This window comes from Quercus lobata, chromosome 1 (assembly GCF_001633185.2).
Source record: "Quercus lobata isolate SW786 chromosome 1, ValleyOak3.0 Primary Assembly, whole genome shotgun sequence".
NCBI classification, from domain to species: Eukaryota; Viridiplantae; Streptophyta; class Magnoliopsida; order Fagales; family Fagaceae; genus Quercus; species Quercus lobata.
In genome coordinates, this window is record NC_044904.1 from 15,938,555 (window position 1) to 15,955,163 (window position 16,609).

Consider the following 16,609-nt stretch of genomic DNA (forward strand, 5'->3'; position numbering starts at 1 on the left):
CATGTGGTATAAATTTTAATTATAATTGAAATCCAATTTAGAATCTAATTTGATTTTCTCTCACATTTGACTTTAGATATATATAATATGCATGTCAATTTTCATATAAATCATATGTTATTTATCATTTGATTCATAAACTCATCTTTTATGCACTATTTTAAACTATATAAACTTGAATTTAAGCAATTGATTGATGACATGGTTATTGATATTTGATCATCTTGAAATTTTGTAAGTATAAAGAATGACAAAATTTAGCTACAAAATTGATTGTACCTTAAGGCTCCAACCTTACTTAATAAAATAAACATTACTACATATTTTGAAAATCTAACAGTTGAATTGCATGTTATTTACACTCTTAATACATATGTCAAATTTTGTGTCAATCGGATATTATTTACTATATAATTTATAAGCTTATATTTTATGCAGAATTTTAAACTACAAAATAAAACTTGCAATTTAAACAATTTATTGATGACATAGCTATTGATCTTTAATTTTCTTGAAATCTTGCAAGTATGGAGGATATAAGAATAAAATGTAATCTAATGGTGGATTTGTTAAAATTAATTTCCAATAAAAAGATATTGAGTAAGGTTATAACCTAAGGCTGCAACAAATTTTGTAACTAAATTTTGTCCTATAAAAAATGTAAGAAGATAACGTAATTAAGTGATAGATTTGTCAAAAGGATAAAGTTTAGCTATAACCTTATTTAATAAAATAAATATTATTACATATTTTAAAAATCTAACCATTAAATTGCATATTCTTTATGCTCTTAATACATGTGGAGAGATGAACCACTCTCTTAGAAGGTATTGTCTGCTTTGGGTGAAGACTTTTATGGATTTGCTCAATTTCACATCGGGGAGAGACGCCTCCCACCTGCAGCATATAAGCATGAGCTCACATGTGGGGTGTACCACTCATGTCACATGTGAGCTCATGCTTATATGCTACGGGTGGGAGGTTCGTCCCTCCACAATACACAAGTCAAATTTTGTGACAATCATATATTATTTACTACATGAACTATAAATTTATATTTTATGTATAATTCTAAACTACAAAAATTTGCAATTTACAATTTATTGATAACATAACTATTGATATTTAATTTTCTAGAAATTTTACAAGCATGGAGAATATAAGAAGAAAATGTAATTCAATGGTGAATTTTTCAAAATTCACTCCAATAAAAAGATATTGAGTAAGGTTGTAGTCTTAGGTTACAACTAATTTTGTAGTTAAACTTTATCATTGTCAAAAATTGCATCAAATTAAAAAAAAAATTAAGTTGTGTAATATTACTTAAAATTACACACCAAATGTAACTAGATCTCAACTTTTTTTTTTTTAATTATATATATATTTATATATATATGATGATGATGATGATGATTATTATTATTATTATTATTATTTTTTTAAGTGAAGTCAAAGGAAAGCTTCCAATCCCATATACATAACTTATAGCAAACAAATTTAGATTAAAATTTGACAACCGGTTAGGTGCCATTGTAAATTGCTACCTACTTATCAGTTGATCACTTGATCAACATAAAAAACAATTAACAATCATATAAATCTATCAGCAACATTTTTATTTCTGTTTTTAGAAGAATTTTGTTTTGTTATAGTTCGGCCTCACAAATGAACAATTTATAATTATTATTATATCCTTAAACAAAGTTTCAATTCTTAAAACCTTATTAGAGTTTCATGATGGAAAGTACTTGAGATTCTGTAGTTGAAAAATATCTCAAAAATCTAGATTAGATTTTTCAAAGCAGCTTAAAATTTGTCTTTTTCATTGGTGATAATAATAACAACAAATAAAGAAAGATGATACTTATTTGGTCGGACTTGGGCTCTTTGTCATTTACTTATAGAGCCCAAAATAGAGCACTCCCATCTCATAGGCCCAAAGTTTCATATTCCTCCCAGTTTCACTTTCCAAATCAGAATAGGATTTGTATTCCCAGTTATACTCGCAACCAAACACCACCAAAACTTTCTTGGCAAACAAGTCGAGCTCCCCCTCATATAAATACACTCATCCAAGTCTCTCATCCCTTAATTTACTCTCTCATCTCTCTCTCTCTCTCTCTTCGCTTCGCTTTGCTTTGCTCTCTCCGATCCCAAACACAATGGCGCACCAGGGCGAATCGTCCGAACCGTGAGTCAACTCGTTATCTTCTCAATTCGTTACCGGCTTTTTTCGAACCCTAATTTCGCGAATTCAGTGTTTAATTCTTGTTTGGTTTGGTTTGGTGTGGTGGTTGTGACTTCTTTTTTTTTTCAGGAAACCGGCGAAGAAGGACTTTTCGACGGCGATTCTGGAGAGGAAGAAGTCGCCGAATCGGCTTGTCGTTGACGAGGCGGTCAACGACGACAACTCCGTTGTCGCTTTGCACCCTGACACCATGGAAAAGCTCCAGCTTTTCCGTGGCGACACGATTCTTATCAAGGTATCAGATTTAATTTGGGAATTTATGTTTTTTGTGGTTGTTTATTTGTTTTTATTGCTAAATTTTGTTCCTGAAGTCTGGGTTTGTGAATTGTTGTTTGTGTTGTGCGTTTTGGGTGTGGAATTTTAGAGGTTTGTTTTGTGGGTTTGGTGTGATAAAGTTAAGCCTTTTAGTTTGGGTTCTAAAAAGTTAGGATATTGATTTGTTCCAATGAGTTTTGTGAGTGAGTTTGGGGGGTTATGCTGTACTTTGAGAAGCTGACTTGCTGTGTGTTAATGTTTGTGTTCAGGTTAGGCTAAGGCTTACCTTTTTTTTGTTGTTATGAGTGTTTGGGAATATTTGAGTACTTTATTTTTTTGGCCAAAGTTTGGAGTTAATGATTACGAGTCATATCTGGGTATTGCATTGGATGCTTTAATTGCTCCATGATGGTGTTTGTTTGCTTGAATGTTATGGAGTCAGACTATTCAGCTCTGATTCCTGGTCCACGGGTTGGTTGCTAGATAAGAAAGCAAAACATGATAGTAGGAGGAAGGGGTTTTCCCCACATTATTTGAATCCCACTTTGCACAATTTTTTTTTTTTGTTTTGTTGGTAGTGCATTTTTCTTTTTCCTATCCTTCCTATAGGAATAGGAGGAAGTGTGTTTTGAATTTACAACAAATTAGTAAGGACTTACAACAAGTAATAGGGGTTTGCTGTACCACACTTGCAAGTTCCAGTGGACTAAATTCTAAAACTTGGGTTTTGCACTTTAATAATTGTTGTGGTCATTCTGTTGTGCCTGCTTGGGTATCTGTTTCTCTAAAACATATAAATATGGTGTTTGTGATACCTTATGGATGGAAATCGTTTTTGATTGAGCTCCTGGCAGTCTATGTTTTACAATGTTTTTGGTTTATTGTGCTCTGTTTTATTTATATTTGGTGAATTGGATGGCAGGGCAAGAAACGAAAGGATACAGTCTGCATTGCTCTTGCTGATGAAACATGTGAGGAGCCAAAGATTAGGATGAACAAAGTTGTTAGATCAAATCTGAGGGTTCGGCTTGGGGATGTAGTATCTGTACACCAGTGCCCTGATGTTAAGTATGGGAAGCGTGTCCACATACTGCCTGTTGATGATACTATAGAAGGTGTTACTGGCAACCTATTTGACGCATATTTGAAACGTAAGTTTCAAAAACCTGCCTTGTGGAAATATTTTTTGTCAGTTGACGTGTTTGTCAGTGTTTCTTAGGGTCCTTTATTTCAATCAGGAAAGTGTACTGGTCTTTTTCTGTTGCTATCTTCTCTTTCATAGTCATTTAACTTTTTTATAAACCACTGTGTTTTTTTTTTTTTTTTTTTGGGTAGACATGAAGTTATATTACATATCTTTTTGCTTGTACATTTATCTACACTTATTTTAATCAGGTTATCCCAATCTCTCTCTCTGTCTCTCTGTCTCTCTCAAGAAGAAAGAGATTGTCTGCTACTAAATGTCTTCCACCGTAATGCCATTTAAATTTTTTTTTATTATTGTTTAAACTATATATAGATTATAAAGTAAAAGCTTTGCCTTAAATTGTGGCTGTTACTTCTTCCCTTGCTTTTTTTTTGGTGGTAGTTTCCTCCAGAATTTCTTGGAAAATTTGTTGGATTACGGTGTTCAACATTTAGCATAGAGTTTGTGTTTCATCTTATTTTCTCTTGATTCTATAGTGACTCATCCTATATGAACGTATGTTGTTTGTAATTCATCTCAAATGGACTTGGTTTGATCCCTATGTGAAAATTTCCTGATTTTGATATAAATATTGAAACACCGACCATGATAGTTTTAATTACTTTGAGACTGCCCCTGCTTTTCTTTTAAATGTATGACATTTGGATATGCTTTGTTGAGGAACTCTCTCCTTATGCCTGCATTTTTGGGTGAGATTTCATATTTAATTGTTTTAATCCTTTTTTGATCTTATATGATACTGTTTCTTAATTTTCTCTGTGTTGGATGGGTTTGCAGCTTATTTCTTGGAGGCTTATCGCCCTGTAAGGAAGGGAGATCTATTCCTTGTCAGGGGAGGGATGAGAAGTGTAGAGTTCAAGGTTATTGAAACTGACCCAGGGGAGTATTGTGTGGTTGCCCCAGACACAGAAATCTTCTGTGAGGGGGAACCGGTCAGAAGGGAGGATGAGGATAGGTTGGATGAAATTGGTTATGATGATGTGGGTGGTGTTAGAAAGCAGATGGCTCAGATTCGTGAGTTAGTGGAGCTGCCTCTAAGGCACCCTCAGCTTTTTAAATCAATTGGTGTGAAACCACCAAAGGGCATTTTGCTTTATGGACCCCCAGGTTCTGGAAAGACATTGATAGCTAGAGCTGTGGCTAATGAAACTGGAGCTTTCTTTTTCTGTATTAATGGGCCAGAGATTATGTCCAAATTGGCTGGGGAGAGTGAAAGCAATCTCCGGAAGGCATTTGAAGAAGCTGAAAAGAATGCTCCATCCATCATTTTCATTGATGAGCTCGATTCTATTGCTCCTAAGAGGGAGAAGACTCATGGTGAAGTTGAAAGGAGGATTGTTTCACAGCTTTTGACTCTTATGGATGGGCTGAAATCTCGGGCCCATGTTATTGTCATGGGGGCTACGAATCGTCCAAACAGCATTGACCCAGCTTTGAGAAGATTTGGTCGTTTTGATAGGGAAATAGACATTGGTGTTCCAGATGAGATTGGGCGCCTTGAAGTTCTTCGCATCCATACCAAGAACATGAAGCTCTCTGAAGAAGTAAGCTCGCCCCTTTTAACCTTTGTTATTAAGCTTCTTACATGTATTGGATAGAGTAGATTCTGGTGGATTTGGGCTCAATTATGGATACAAATACAATTGTGCAGAATCTGCATATATGAGCTCAGCATTTGCTTGAATTTTTTTTAAAATTTTTCCTCTCGTCTTCATGTTTCATGTTTGCTTATCTATTGATAATAAATGTTCTACCCCCTCCAGGTTGATTTGGAAAGAATTTCAAAAGATACCCATGGTTATGTTGGTGCCGATCTTGCTGCTCTCTGCACTGAGGCTGCACTGCAATGCATTAGGGAGAAGATGGATGTGATTGACTTGGAAGATGACTCTATTGATGCTGAGATACTTAATTCCATGGCTGTTACCAATGAGCACTTCCAGACTGCTCTTGGAACCAGCAACCCATCTGCTTTACGTGAAACTGTGAGTTTTTATTTATTTATTATAATCTTTTATATTTTCCCAGGTGAAAAATTTTATTAGGTGGCAGATGATTATGTTGTACAGATATGTAAATCTCATATTACCTATATATAAAAAAATATAAATCTCATAGTCAACCATTTTTGAATTGATTGATTTTTGATGAACAGGTTGTTGAAGTGCCCAATGTCGGCTGGGAAGACATTGGAGGCCTTGAGAATGTTAAGCGGGAACTTCAAGAGGTAATTATTTTTGCTGAATTGGTTTCAGTGTATTTTTTGTGATACTTAACAAGGTTATAGCTGAGACTTTGTTTTTGCCTTCTCTTTATCACAGACTGTACAGTATCCTGTGGAGCACCCAGAGAAGTTTGAGAAATTCGGAATGTCACCTTCAAAAGGGGTCCTTTTTTATGGTCCCCCAGGATGTGGGAAGACTCTATTGGCCAAGGCAATTGCAAATGAATGTCAAGCGAACTTCATCAGTGTCAAGGGCCCTGAGCTGCTTACAATGTGGTTTGGTGAGAGCGAAGCCAATGTTCGAGAAATTTTTGACAAGGCTCGACAATCTGCCCCATGTGTCCTTTTCTTTGATGAGCTTGACTCCATTGCTACCCAGGTTGGTTAAGTGTTTTTAGTGTATAAAATCTCCTCGCATAAAGAAGAAAAAGTATAATTCTGGCCTAGTCTTGTGAATTGTCATTCAAAAACTTTGAATTGTATAGCTTACAGGGAATTCATGCATAATTGTTTACAGATAAAGTTGGATTAAAACTTTGGCTCTGAATTGGGCTGAGTTGTTGATATTTTACATTGTGTGGGTTACATAATTAAATCCTGTTTATCAATGGTCTCTCATTTTACATGTAATATCTTAATTGTCGTTGCAGAGAGGAAGCAGTGTTGGGGATGCTGGTGGTGCTGCTGATCGGGTTCTGAACCAGCTTCTTACTGAAATGGATGGCATGTCTGCAAAGAAGACCGTGTTCATAATTGGGGCTACCAACCGACCTGACATAATTGACCCAGCACTTCTGAGGCCTGGTCGTCTTGACCAATTGATTTATATTCCTCTCCCTGATGAGGAGTCACGTTTTCAAATCTTTAAATCCTGCTTGAGAAAATCACCTGTCTCAAAAGATGTCGATTTGAGAGCACTGGCCAAATATACTCAAGGCTTCAGTGGAGCTGACATCACAGAAATTTGCCAGCGAGCATGCAAGTATGCTATAAGAGAGAACATAGAGAAGGTATTCTTTTTGCCCTTTTCTTGATTTAACTTTACACAATCGCTTTTGAGTACCTGGAAAAATCATTCACCTGCATGCACATATTTTGGATGACTCGATACCTTCACTCATCTTACTGATGAAAAGGAAAAAAAAATCACTCATCTTGTTTCTGTCCTAACCATGCTTTATTAGCATTTTGCATTTATAGGATTTTTTGGAATGTATTTTGAATTGTGATGGTCCTTTTAATTCCTTGGAGATTAGACATTAGTGTTCACGGCGAAAGTGGAGTATCTCTACCCTTCCTGGTGGAGGTCTGGGGTTTCAGCCCTCCTTTTTTTCCCTTTGTTCTAAGTATGTTTATTTTGGTTCCTTTATTTGTTGGGGCAAAAGGGTGGGGGTTGTGATAGTCTCGAGGACTGAAACAATGCTCTTATGAAAAAGGGAATCTGTTCAAACAAAGTGGACCCAATTATTAACCAAGATAGCTCCTTTGCATTATGGGACCGAAATTGCAATGATATTATCATATACCTTAGCCCTTTGCTTTGCTTGAAATGGAGTAGATATTTGTATATGTTCCCATTGAAAATACATTGACTGTAAGTTTGGAAATTGTTATTACTGCAGGACATAGAGAAGGAGAGGAGGAGAAGTGAGAATCCTGAGGCTATGGACGAGGACGAAAACGATGAAGTGGCAGAGATTAGGGCTGCTCATTTTGAGGAGTCCATGAAGTTTGCCCGTAGGAGTGTTAGTGATGCTGATATACGCAAATACCAGGCATTTGCTCAGACCTTGCAGCAGTCTAGGGGTTTTGGAAGTGAATTTAGGTTCTCTGAGACACGTACTGGGGCCACCTCTGGATCTGATCCATTTGCAACTTCTGCTGGTGGTGCTGCTGATGAAGATGATTTGTATAGTTAGGTTTTATATTTATCAAATCTTCAGTGACACGTCTGTTGAACTTAATGCATGTCTTTTTGGGTCACAATGGGGCAGGGCCTTCGTGTCCGCCGTTACTGCTTTTGCCATTTGGTACTTAACCAGGCCTGGTGGGTTACTAGGTTAAACTTAAACATCCGGTTTTCCGTTCTCAAACATTGTTATTTATGGATGAAAACTTAAGTGATGAATTGGAAAAACAAAAGAAATCTATGGGCCTAATTGGCCAAGAATATTCAAATTTATGCATGGTTATTTTTTAATAGGAAAAAATTTAGTTACAGTACCTTAGGTGTTGTTCTCTAGGTTTACTTTTTAATATTCAGTTATGTGGCTACTTAACTAAAAAATATATTTCCTTCTTATGAGAAAAAATTTACATGGTAAAATCTTAAAAAGGAAACTTAAAAAACAGCATCTAAGTACTGTACTTAAGTCTTAAGTCTTGCTTTTTTTAATACTCTACTAGTTCGAGGTAACTTTGATGGAGTATGGTAGTTTTCTCTCAGGTAAGCCTGGTTCAGTAAACCAATCCAAGTTTTTTATTGCTTAAAGCGTAGTCTGATATTGTCTCATGACTCAAGGTGCACCCCATTTCTCTGGGTTAATCATAATTAGAGTGTTCTTGCGTGGTGCAGCTGAGAGTTTCTCATAGCTCTCAATCATGTGAATGTGGTGATGTTGCTTTGTACCAAGACATATGAAAAGTCGTAATGAATTGAGGCACTTTCGGCTCTTGTGGGGCTTTCTTTTTTGATGTGAGCTCTTGTGGGACATCAATTCCTGGAAAATTTTTTGTATGCATCGATAGCCGTTTTGGAGTAATCTATACTTTTCTTATATAGTATAGAAAAGTGAGTCATTTCTTTATTATAGTAGCATATAGAATTTGTCCCCATCATTTCTTTATCTCGCTCCCAATGGCCGCTCTTCTCTCTCCAAGGCTGTGTCTTTAACTCTTCTTCTAGCTGACCTTCAGGTGCAGTTGCCCATTATGCCCATTTAGCTTTTCTACTAAATGTTTTTTTTTTTTTTTTTTTAATGTCAAAATTTTAAATTTTCTTTTAATTCCAAAATTTATTTTTTTAAAAAAGCTAAAAGACGTCGTTTTGGCTCAATTAATGGCAGGACATAACTAAAGTTTAACGGAGTACCCAATTAACAACAATTGAAAGTTAGAAGACTGAAATGACATTAACAACAATTGAAAGTTAGAAGACTGAAATGACAAAACTGCAAGTTAGAGGATCAGTTTTGAATTTTTGCCTTTTATATATATAAATAAAAAAAAAAATATATATATATATATATATATTTATCTAGAATTTTCTTATATATTTTATGTATATGTATATACAAAAAAGAAGAAAGTCCTTATATAAAAAAGAACTAACGTTTTTCTCTAAAAAAAAACCAAAATAAGTAACAGACATTTTTCCTGTGTCAAGATCAATATTTAAATAGAAGATGTAGAACACCATGTCATTAACAAAGATTGTGTATTAAATCTTAATAATAAAATAAAGAAATTCAAACAGTAATATGTCCTAGTCATTACATAGGTCGAATTTTGAATATCAGCAGTGACTTTTACAAGTTACAACAGCTTGCAATCCTTCCCTCCAAAATAACCGGATTTGAACTTTGTGAATAAATCCTTAAAAACCTTCTCAAAGACACCTTCATCATCTTCGTTGCTCTGCAACTGTATGAAAAAAAAAAAAATTATAGTATTTCTGAGTCACCTTGTCGCAACCAAGATACTCTCGAACGTTGGTCTCTTCCTTATTCAATTTCCATGTAGTTTTGTGTCTTCAAATATGACCAAAATGTATTATCACTTGTACTGTACCAATGTATGGACTAAAAAACAGTAGCATTAAACTGGGACAAGCTCCAGTATTTATAGACAATACCGTAGCAATGTATAAGAACACACAATTGCTCGGTAATGCACATGCATACCCAGATGTGGGTCTCTGCTTTTTGCTGATTTCTTTTGTTACATTTTCTTCGAAAATGGTTTTATATGCATTTTACATCTACGAATGCTAATGCTTTACCTTTGTCTCTCTCTCTCTCTCTCTCTGACCACTCACTTCGTTTTGATTCGATACTTTTCCGATCCCAACCACAATGGTGCACCACGAGGGCGACTCGTGAGTCACACTCTCGTTATCCCTCATTTCTTTCATTACCAACTTTTTTCCAACCCTGATTTCGAAATTCCAGTGTTCAATTTTCTGTTGTTTGGTTGTGGTGGTGATTTTGCAGGAAATCGGGGAAGAAGGACTTCTCGACGGCGATTCTAGAGAGGAAAAAGTTGTCGAATCGGCTTGTCGTTGACGAGGCGGTCTACGACGATAACTCCTTCGTCGCTTTGCACCCTGATACCATACAGAAGCTCCAGCTTTTCCGTGGCGACACGATTCTCATCAAGGTATCAGATTTAAGGGATTTTTATTTTTTTTTATTTTTGAATTTGGTTCCTGAAGTCTCGCTTTGCGTTTTTTTTTTTTTTTTGGGGTGAATTGTTGTTGTTGTGGTGTGTTTTTTTGTGAACTTTGTTTTGTGGGTTTGGTTTGATATATAGTTAAGCCTTTTATAGTTTGGGTTTTAAAACCTTTGGATATTGTTTTTCTGTTTCAATGAGTTTTTTGAGGGAGGTTTGGGGGTTAAGTTGTGCTTTGAAGAGCTAACTTGTTGACTGTGCTAATGTTTGTGTTCAGGTTTGGCTAATGCTTACCTTTTCATTTCAAAACTATGGAATTTTTAGGGGATTGACTGTTTGGGAATCTTTGAGTACTTTATTTTTTTGGCTAAAGAATGGAGTTCTATTCATGATTATGAGCCATATCTGGGTAGTACAATGGATGCTTTGAATGTCATAAGATGTTGTTTGTTAGCTTTATGGAATCAGAGTTATTCAGCTCTGATTCCTGGTCTTTCCCAAATTATTGAGACTCCAAGTTGAATCCCAGCTTGCACAGAAAAGTCTGCTCCTCAAATATCTCTTTTTCTACTTTTTTTTTTTGGGTAAGAATAGGATAAAGCATGTTAAGAATTTACAACAAAGTTGTAGGGGGTTTGGTACACTACTCTTGCAACTTCCAGTGGACTAAAACTTGATTTTTGCACTTCAGTAATTGTTGTGATTGTTCGTTTGTGTCTGCTTGGGTATCTGTTTCTCTAAAATGTATAAATGTAGTGGTTTATCAAAAAAAAAAAAAAGAAGTATAAATGTAGTGTTTGTGATTCCTAAGGATGGGAATCGTTTTTGATTCATTTTTGAGCTCCTGACTGTCTATGTTTCACAATGTTTGTTCTTGGTTTAATGTGCTGTGTGTTTTATTTACATTGGATGAACTGGATGGCAGGTAAAGAAGCGGAAGGACACAATCTGCATTGCTATTCCCGATGAAACATGTGAGGAGCCAAAGATTAGGATGAACAAGGTTGTTAGATCAAATCTGAGGGTTCGGCTTGGGGATGTTGTATCTGTGCACCAGTGCCCTGATGTTAAGTATGGGATGCGTGTCCACATTCTGCCTGTTGATGATACTATAGAAGGTGTTACAGGCAATCTGTTCGACACATACCTGAAACGTGAGTTTTTAACCTGCATTGTGGAAAAAATTTTCTTCCCTTGATGTGTTTGTCAAACAGAAAAGTGTGCTGGTCTTTTTCTGTTGCTATCTTTCCTTTCATAGTGATTTATTCGGTAGTAATGAAGTTATATTACATTTTTTTGGTGAATTTTTGTACATGTATTTTAATCAGGTTCTCTCTCTCTCTCTCCAATGAAGAAATTATCTACCACTAAAATGTTTATACTCTATAGCTTCTGGGGAAGTAAAAGCTTTGCCTTCAATTGGGGCTGTTACTTCTTCCCCGGCTTTGAAATATCTGCCGAAGTATAACACTGTTCCTGTATTTTGCACAGATGATCTTTTTTTTTTCTTTTTTTTTTTGCTGAATAAAAAGGGGGTCTCCGGTGTGGACTCATCGACCTCACACCACATGAAGGCACGTGTATTTTGCATAGATGATCCCTTTTTACAATAGGGTTGTGTGCTCTCTGTTATTATATGTTTCAGCAATTTATATATATATATATATATATATATAATTTTAATACAGCTTTCAAGTGATCGATTAGTTGAAGATTTATATGTAAACTATGTCATTCATGTTTGACATCCTGTATTAATTGATAAAGAGTTCTTTATCTTCTAGTTACACCAAATAATATCCCCTGCCCCCACCCAAAAAAAAGGCTCTTTTGGTGGTAATTTCCTGAAAAATTTGACGTTGGATTAAGGAGTTCAACATAGAGCATAGAGTTTGTGTTTCATCTTAATTTCTCTTGATTCTATAGTGAGTCTAATCCTATATGAACACATGTTGGTTGCAATACATCTCAAATGGACCTAGGATCGATCCTTATGTGTATTTCACCTGATTTCAGTAGAAAAATTGAAACACCGACCATAATAGTTTAAAGTACTTTGATAATGCACTGTTTTTCTTTTAGTGTATGACATTTGCTTCTGTTCAAGGTTATTTAATCCTTGAGATTTCATATTTAATTATCTATTTCATCCTTTTATATATATATATATATATATATTTTAAAATCTTATATGATACTGTTTCCAAATTTTCTTTTTGTTGCCAATGATGGGTTTGCAGCGTATTTCTTGGATGCTTATCGCCCTGTAAGGAAGGGAGACCTATTCCTTGTCGAGGGAGGGATGAAAAGTGTACAGTTCAAGGTTATGGAAACCGACCCAGGGGAGTATTGTGTGGTTTCCCCAGACACAGAAATCTTTTATGAGGGGGATCCTGTCAGAAGGGAGGATGAAGATAGGTTGGATGAAGTTGGATACGATGATGTGGGTGGAGTTCGGAATCAGATGGCTCAGATTCGTGAGTTAGTGGAGCTGCCTCTAAGGCACCCTCAGCTTTTTGAATCAATTGGTGTGAAACCACCTAAAGGCATTTTGCTTTATGGACCCCAAGGTTCTGGAAAGACGTTAATAGGTAGAGCTGTGGCTAATGAAACTGGAGCGTTTTTTTGCAGTATTAATGGACCAGAGATTATGTCCAAATTGGCTGGAGAGAGTGAAAGCAATCTCCGGAAGGTGTTTGAAGAAGCTGAAAGGAATGCTCCATCCATCATTTTCATTGATGAGATTGATTGCATTGCTCCTAAGCGGGAGAAGACACATAGTGAAGTTGAAAGGAGGATTGTTTCACAACTTTTGACTCTTATGGATGGACTGAAATCTCAGGCCCAAGTTATCTTTATTGGGGCTACAAATCGTCCAAATAGCATTGACCCGGCTTTGAGAAGGTTTGGTCGTTTTGATAGGGAAATAGATATTGGTGTTCCGGATGAAGTTGGCCGCCTTGAAGTTCTTCGCATCCATACCAAGAGCATGAAACTCTCTGATGATGTAAGCTCACCCCTTCTAACCTTTGTTATTAAGTGAGATATATTGCATCAAGCAGATTCTGGTGGTGGTGGATCTGGGTCCAATTACGGATACAATTGTGCAGAATCTACTTATATGAGCTTGGCATTTGCTTGATTTTTTTTTCCCTCTCTTGTCTTCCTGTTTTAAGATGCTTATTTATTATGTTTATTATCATTTTTCTGATAATAAATGTTCTACCCCCGTCCAGGTTGATTTGGAAAGAATTGCAAAAGATACCCATGGGTATGTTGGTGCCGATCTTGCTGCTCTCTGCACTGAGGCTGCACTGCAGTGCATTAGAGAGAAGATGGATATGATTGACTTGGACGATGAATCTATTGACGCTGAGATACTTAATTCTATGGCTGTTACTAATGAGCACTTCCAGACTGCTCTTGGAACAAGCAACCCATCCGCTTTACGAGAAATAGTAATTTTTTTCCCCCCTGGTGAAATCTTTTATTATGTGTCAGATGATTATGTTGTACAGATATCAATCTAATATTCAAATTTTTTTTGATCGATTGATTTTTGGTAAACAGGTGGTTGAAGTGCCCAATGTCAGCTGGGAAGACATTGGAGGCCTTGAGAATGTTCAGTGGGAACTTCAAGAGGTAATTATTTTTGCTAAATTGGTTTCAGTGCATTTCTATTGTCATGTGATTCTTAACAAGCTTATAGCTGAGACTTTCTTTTTGCCTTCTATTCCTCACAGACTGTACAGTATCCTGTGGAGCACCCAGAGAAATTGGAGAAATTTGGAATGTCACTTTCAAAAGGGGTCCTTTTATATGGTCCCCCAGGATGTGGGAAAACTCTATTGGCCAAGGCAATTGCAAATGAATGTCAAGCAAACTTCATCAGTATCAAGGGCCCTGAACTGCTTACAATATGGTTTGGTGAGAGTGAAGCCAATGTTCGAGAAATTTTTGACAAGGCTCGACAATCTGCACCATGTGTCCTTTTCTTTGATGAGCTTGATTCAATTGCTTCCCAGGTTGGTTAAGGTTTTTTTTAGTGTATAAAATCTCCTCTTAGCATAAAAAAGAATTAACTCTGGACTAGTCTTGTTGGGAATTGTCATTCAAAACTTTGGATCGTAGACCTTATGGGCAATTCAGGCGCGATTGTTTACAGATAAGTTAGATTATAACTTTGGCTGTGAATTGAGATGAGTTGTTGATATTTTACGTTGTGTGGGTTACATAATTAAATCCAGTTTATAGTTGGTCTCTCATTTAAAATGTTAATACCTCGATTGTTGTTGCAGAGAGGAAGCAGTGTTGGGGATGCAGGTGGTGCTGCTGATCGGGTTCTGGACCAGCTTCTTACTGAAATGGATGGCATGTCTGCAAAGAAGACTCTGTTCATAATTGGGGCTACCAACAGACCTGACATAATTGACCCAGCACTTCTGAGGCCTGGTCGTCTTGACCAATTGATTTATATTCCTCTCCCTGATGAGAAGTCACGCTATCAAATCTTTAAATCCCGCTTGAGAAAATCACCTGTCTCTAAAGATGTTGATTTGAGAGCAATGGCCAAACGTACTAAAGGCTTCAGTGGAGCTGACATCACAGAGATTTGCCAGCGAGCATGCAAGTATGCTATAAGAGAGAACATTAAAAAGGTATTCTCTTCTTCCGGTTCCTCGATTTAACTTTACACGATCACTTTTGAGTACCTGGAGAAATCATTCACCTGCATGCATATATTTTGGATTACTCAATACTTTCACTCATCTTACTGATCAAAAGAAAGAAAAAAAATCACTCATCTTGTTTCTGTCTTAACCATGCTTTATTACCATTTTGCGTCCTTAGGCTTTTTAGGAATGCATTTGAATTGTGATGGTCCTTTTAATTCCTTGGAGATAAACAAACGAGCACCATTAGTGTTCATGGCTAAGTGGAATACCCTTCCTGGTGGAGATATATATTAGTATTGTTCCAGTTGAAAATACATTGACTGTAAGTTTGGAATTTGTTATTATTGCAGGACAGAGAGAAGGAGAGGAGGAGAAGCAAGAATCCTGAGGCTATGGACGAGGATGACAACAATGAAGTGGCAGAGATTAAAGCTGCTCATTTTAAGGAGTCCATGAAGTTTGCCCGTAGGAGTGTTAGTGATGCTGATATACTCGAATACCAGGCATTTGCTCAGACCTTGCAGCAGTCTAGGGGTTTTGGAAGTGAATTTAGGTTCTCTGAGACACATACTGGGGCCAACATTAAATCTGATCCATTTTTAACTTCTGCTAGGCTGATGAAGATGATTTCTTTTTGTTTAGTTTTTTATATTTTTTTGAAATGGTTAGGAACTTAGGAATACATATATTCTAGTAGGCCTGTTTGCACTGAAGAAACTGGCGGGCGCCCCGGATTGACCGTAACAAGGCTCCACTGTAGGTGTCTAGTATGGTGGGTGGGTATTAGAGAAATATAGTGAATATGAATGTTTTTTTTTTTTTTTTTTTAATGATCTGACGTGGTTTGGGTGTGTTAATTGCATTGTGTTTGGTTCTTGAGAAAATGGAGTACAAGAAAGTAATTTTAGTTGAATAATCAAAATAATCATACCTCACTTTGTGTATACTGGTTTCAACCTTTCCACAAGTAAGGTGTGGTTAGGCAGGAGGGGAAATCGCCTCTATAGGTCAAAAAAGGGCTCAAAACCAACAGTGCCGCACTGCTGATATATAATAAAATGCTACAATATTAACAACTTAACCCCTTTCTCCTTGAACCTTTAAGCGCTTAGTGCATGGTTCAAAATATATGAAGATAATTTGACATTATCTTTCTCAACAGTTGAATTAACAAGTTTTTACTGATTCTCATCTAAGCTCACAACTGATATCACTTTTTTACCAACACTAGTACTTTGCCATATTAAAAGGTGTCAAATTTTTTGTGTCTATAGACTTGCTCAAACTTTAGTGAAGAATGATAAATAAAAGAAATCAAAGTTCAAATTTATGCCCGGATATTTTTACTACTACTTCTAGGTCTTGGTTGGTAACTCTGATGTGGCATGGTAATTTTCCCTCAGGTAGGCCCCGGTTTAATGGACCTAGCCAAACTTATGACTGCTTATTATAAAGCATACTCTAATATTGTCTATGTGCACCCCAACCAGCATAAATCTGCAGGCTTAAGCATAACAATCAAGATTATCTTGCTCGATGCAGCTGAGTTTGGTAGCTGATTTTTGTGTCTCATTCATGTGAATGTAGTGATGATGCATAACTGTTTGTAC

At 36.3% G+C, this 16,609-nt stretch overlaps 1 protein-coding gene and 1 pseudogene across 2 annotated transcripts; both read left to right on the forward strand.

Moving 5' to 3' along the window:
* Window positions 1-2,078: 2,078 nt before the first annotated feature.
* On the forward strand, window positions 2,079-8,116 carry LOC115980883 (cell division cycle protein 48 homolog). The gene is made up of 9 exons (XM_031103088.1): window positions 2,079-2,191; window positions 2,318-2,483; window positions 3,426-3,654; window positions 4,488-5,254; window positions 5,474-5,695; window positions 5,866-5,937; window positions 6,032-6,313; window positions 6,585-6,944; window positions 7,557-8,116. Exons 1-9 carry the CDS (start codon window positions 2,163-2,165, stop codon window positions 7,851-7,853), a joined length of 2,424 nt encoding a protein of 807 aa, XP_030958948.1. The 5' UTR covers window positions 2,079-2,162; the 3' UTR covers window positions 7,854-8,116.
* A 1,386-nt stretch (window positions 8,117-9,502) lies between these two features.
* Window positions 9,503-15,880, forward strand: LOC115980872 (annotated as a pseudogene). Its single transcript, XR_004089347.1, has 9 exons — window positions 9,503-10,030; window positions 10,146-10,311; window positions 11,249-11,477; window positions 12,564-13,330; window positions 13,560-13,781; window positions 13,894-13,965; window positions 14,067-14,348; window positions 14,622-14,981; window positions 15,350-15,880. The product of XR_004089347.1 is annotated as a cell division cycle protein 48 homolog (transcript).
* Window positions 15,881-16,609: the final 729 nt, after the last annotated feature.

Bases quoted from the DNA above. Each gene is read 5' to 3' on its own strand.
- LOC115980883 (XM_031103088.1), top strand. From the start codon at position 2,163: ATGGCGCACCAGGGCGAATCGTCCGAACC. The intron at 3,655-4,487 runs GTAAGTTTCAAA...ATGGGTTTGCAG, and splicing joins ATTTGACGCATATTTGAAAC to CTTATTTCTTGGAGGCTTAT. The intron at 5,938-6,031 runs GTAATTATTTTT...TCTTTATCACAG, and splicing joins TTAAGCGGGAACTTCAAGAG to ACTGTACAGTATCCTGTGGA.